At 45.3% G+C, this 2858-nt stretch overlaps 1 protein-coding gene across 1 annotated transcript in view; it reads left to right on the forward strand.

Annotated features, from left to right (window-relative positions):
• Nucleotides 1–204: 204 nt before the first annotated feature.
• The window catches only part of CCDC170 (coiled-coil domain containing 170), a 127383-nt gene continuing 124729 nt past the window's right edge, over nt 205–2858 (forward strand). Inside the window, exon 1 of the mRNA XM_012646781.1 lies at nt 205–408. Within this exon, the coding sequence (XP_012502235.1) occupies nt 205–408 (204 nt within the window). The remainder of the gene's footprint in view (nt 409–2858) is intronic.

The raw sequence follows: 2858 nt of genomic DNA on the forward strand, positions 1-2858 counted from the left end.
GCAGCCTCTGCCCCTCGTCCCGGAGTCTGTCCCGTGCCCCCGGGCGCGTGCCCGAGGCGGAAGGCGGCCGGGCCACAGTGCCCGTGCGCAGCGGGGCACGGCCGCTCCCCGCGGTGTTTACCTGTTGCCCGAGGAGACGCGCGCGCGCCGCCGCCTCGCTCCGGGCCGGCTCCGCTCCGAGCGCCCCGAGGGGCTCCGGCCACTATGAGCCGCGGCCGCTTCTCCGGCTCCAGGCGCCTGGACGGGACTAGCGACGCCGCGTCGGGCGCCACGTCGCCGGTGCGCGAGGTACGGTCCCAGCTGCGGCCGCGCGTCCCGGGGGCCTCTCAGCCGCGGGAGCGGGCCCGGGGCCAGATCGCCCCCGGAGGGGCAGAGGCGCCCCTCGTGCACCCCTTTCCTCCTGAATGCGTGGGGAGGACCAGCGCAGATGTCTCCGCGTGGGCCGTGGACGGGGACCGCGCTGATCTGGGGAAGTGATGGGCAGGCGGGGGTCCGAAGTGCGTGTGAGTCTGGGTTGTGCCGCGCTGCTTCGCTCACCCCTGAAACCGGCTGGATTCGAAAGACGCTGCGGTCGGCGCCTGTAGCTCCTCTCCCCGCTTGGGCGCCCCCAGAGCAGAGGATGCCTTCGTTTAGCTGTCGCTGCTTAGCTGCTGAGACGCGCTTCAGAGCCATTTCTTGCAAATCTGATGTGGTAGATTAATGCCAGCGCTGGGTAAAGTCGCCGGCCTTTTTGTTGCTAACTACTCCAGAAACAATAATTCCGTTGTCCCTGGATCCGTTCGCTCATGCACCCCCAGGAGTCCCTTAGGCATTGGGGACTTCCAGGCAGACACACACACGACACACACACGACGAGTTCTGGCTGGCTCAGCCTGGGTTGAGGCTCTACCTCTGGCCCCGGCACTGGGGGCCACCCGGCTATTGTGTGTGTCAGGAGCAGTGTCCAGAGACGGGAGAATTGTGTCGAGCTGACCTGCTAACCTAAGAGGTGTCCTCGATATGGCCATAGGGACCGTGTATATCCCTGGGGATATATTAGATTCAAAACATGGGTTGGACTCTCCAGCATGTTGTCAGAATTCTTCTGATACTCAGCAGCTTTGATTGTTGCTTTTACATCTCACTTGTATTTAGATTTCTCTGATTCCTGGCATATTTGTGGAAAATTAGTACCATCATACGCAAAAAAACTATTTTTTCTTTCATCTGACATTTTCATACTTGACTTTACTACATTTTATTCCAATACAGTGGCTTCTATGAATTAAGACTGTTAGCCCATATATAAATATGTAGTATTTTTATATTATTTATACTTTGGCAAGCCCACTGAAAGTATTAATAAATTACAGACATCAAGATCCTTCATCCCTAAATACTCTGGCGTGTATCTCCAAAGAATAAGGGCATTCTCTAACAAACACAGTGATCAAAATCAGGATATTTAGCATTGCTACAATAATATTATGTACACTATCTACTAAAATTTTACCAATTATCCCAATTATTGCCAACAAAATTTTTTTGCATTCCGGGATTACACATTGTATTTAGTTGTTATGTCTCTTTAAACCTCTAACAGTTCTTCAGCTTTTTTTGTTTGTTTGTTTTTGATGATACGGACATTTTTGCAGAGTCCAGGTTTTTTGTTTTATGGAATATGTTTTATGGAATGTTGTTCTTCATGGTTAGATTTTTGGTAGGAATACTATATAAGAGATATTGTGTCTCAGTTCATCACATCAGGAGGTGCATGATATCAGCTTATGCCGATATTGTACTGGTGATCTCCACAGCTGGTGGCATCTTCCAGATTTTTCCACTGTAAAGGTCCCTTTTCCCCTTTAGCAATAAGTAATTATATTAATTAAGTAATTTTGATTTAGATAGGAATTTTTAGAATGAGTCACTCCCTACATAAAGGAAAATTTCCATCAAGCCTAAGATTTTAATTGGCTTGAAAGAACTAAACTTTATTGAGAACAAAAGTAGAAATAGGAAGGCCAGAATTTATTGTGATTACACTTTCAGTTTGCAAAATACTTCATGAGACAATATTACAATTTAGGTAGAAAAGGCAAGGATTTCTCATATTAGAGGAGGAAATGGCTTGCTCAAATGATGGAGCAGGGACTTAGATATCTTTCTTTTGAATGTTTTGTACTTTTCTTACCATGCTGCATTGAAAAACATTAGAATAAAAAGCAGCAATAGTTTGCAACTTTCTGAAGAAGCAGAATACTTAGGGACTGAGGTATTAGGTTTGCAACAAAAACTGAGTTCAAACTGTCTTGATGTTACCACTTAATCTGTGACACCTTGGTCAAAAAAATTAATGTCTCAGAACTTTAGTTTCTCCATCTGAACCACAAGATCATCATACATATCACTTAGTGTAGTTTGGGGATTTTATAGTTAATATCATGTTATAATAATAGAGTGTCTGACAGAATAGCCTATTATCTATATTAGCTATTATTATTCTTTACAACTTTTGGAATTTGCTTTGGTGTCGACACCACTACCACTCACTACTACCACCTTCACCAATATACCCACATCAATACCTCAGCTACCCTCTCAACAATCAGTTTGTTGAGGATCTATGTGAGGGACTGAGGATACAAAACTGAATTTGACGCTGTCCCTGCTCTGTTCACAAAGAGTCAAGAGCTCACAATCAAGAGAAACAGACATATAAAAAGATTACCCTTTCATCAGTGTCACCCATGAACCAAATTTAATGCAAATTTAAAGCAAAAGACTTGGTTATATATAATTATAAGGGATGTAAAATTTGTTTTTCTTTTCTTCCCACCGTTTCCACCTTTTAAAAAAATTGTGTAAAATACATATAA

This window comes from Propithecus coquereli, unplaced genomic scaffold (assembly GCF_000956105.1).
Source record: "Propithecus coquereli isolate 6110/MARCELLA unplaced genomic scaffold, Pcoq_1.0 Scaffold25, whole genome shotgun sequence".
Taxonomy (NCBI): domain Eukaryota; kingdom Metazoa; phylum Chordata; class Mammalia; order Primates; family Indriidae; genus Propithecus; species Propithecus coquereli.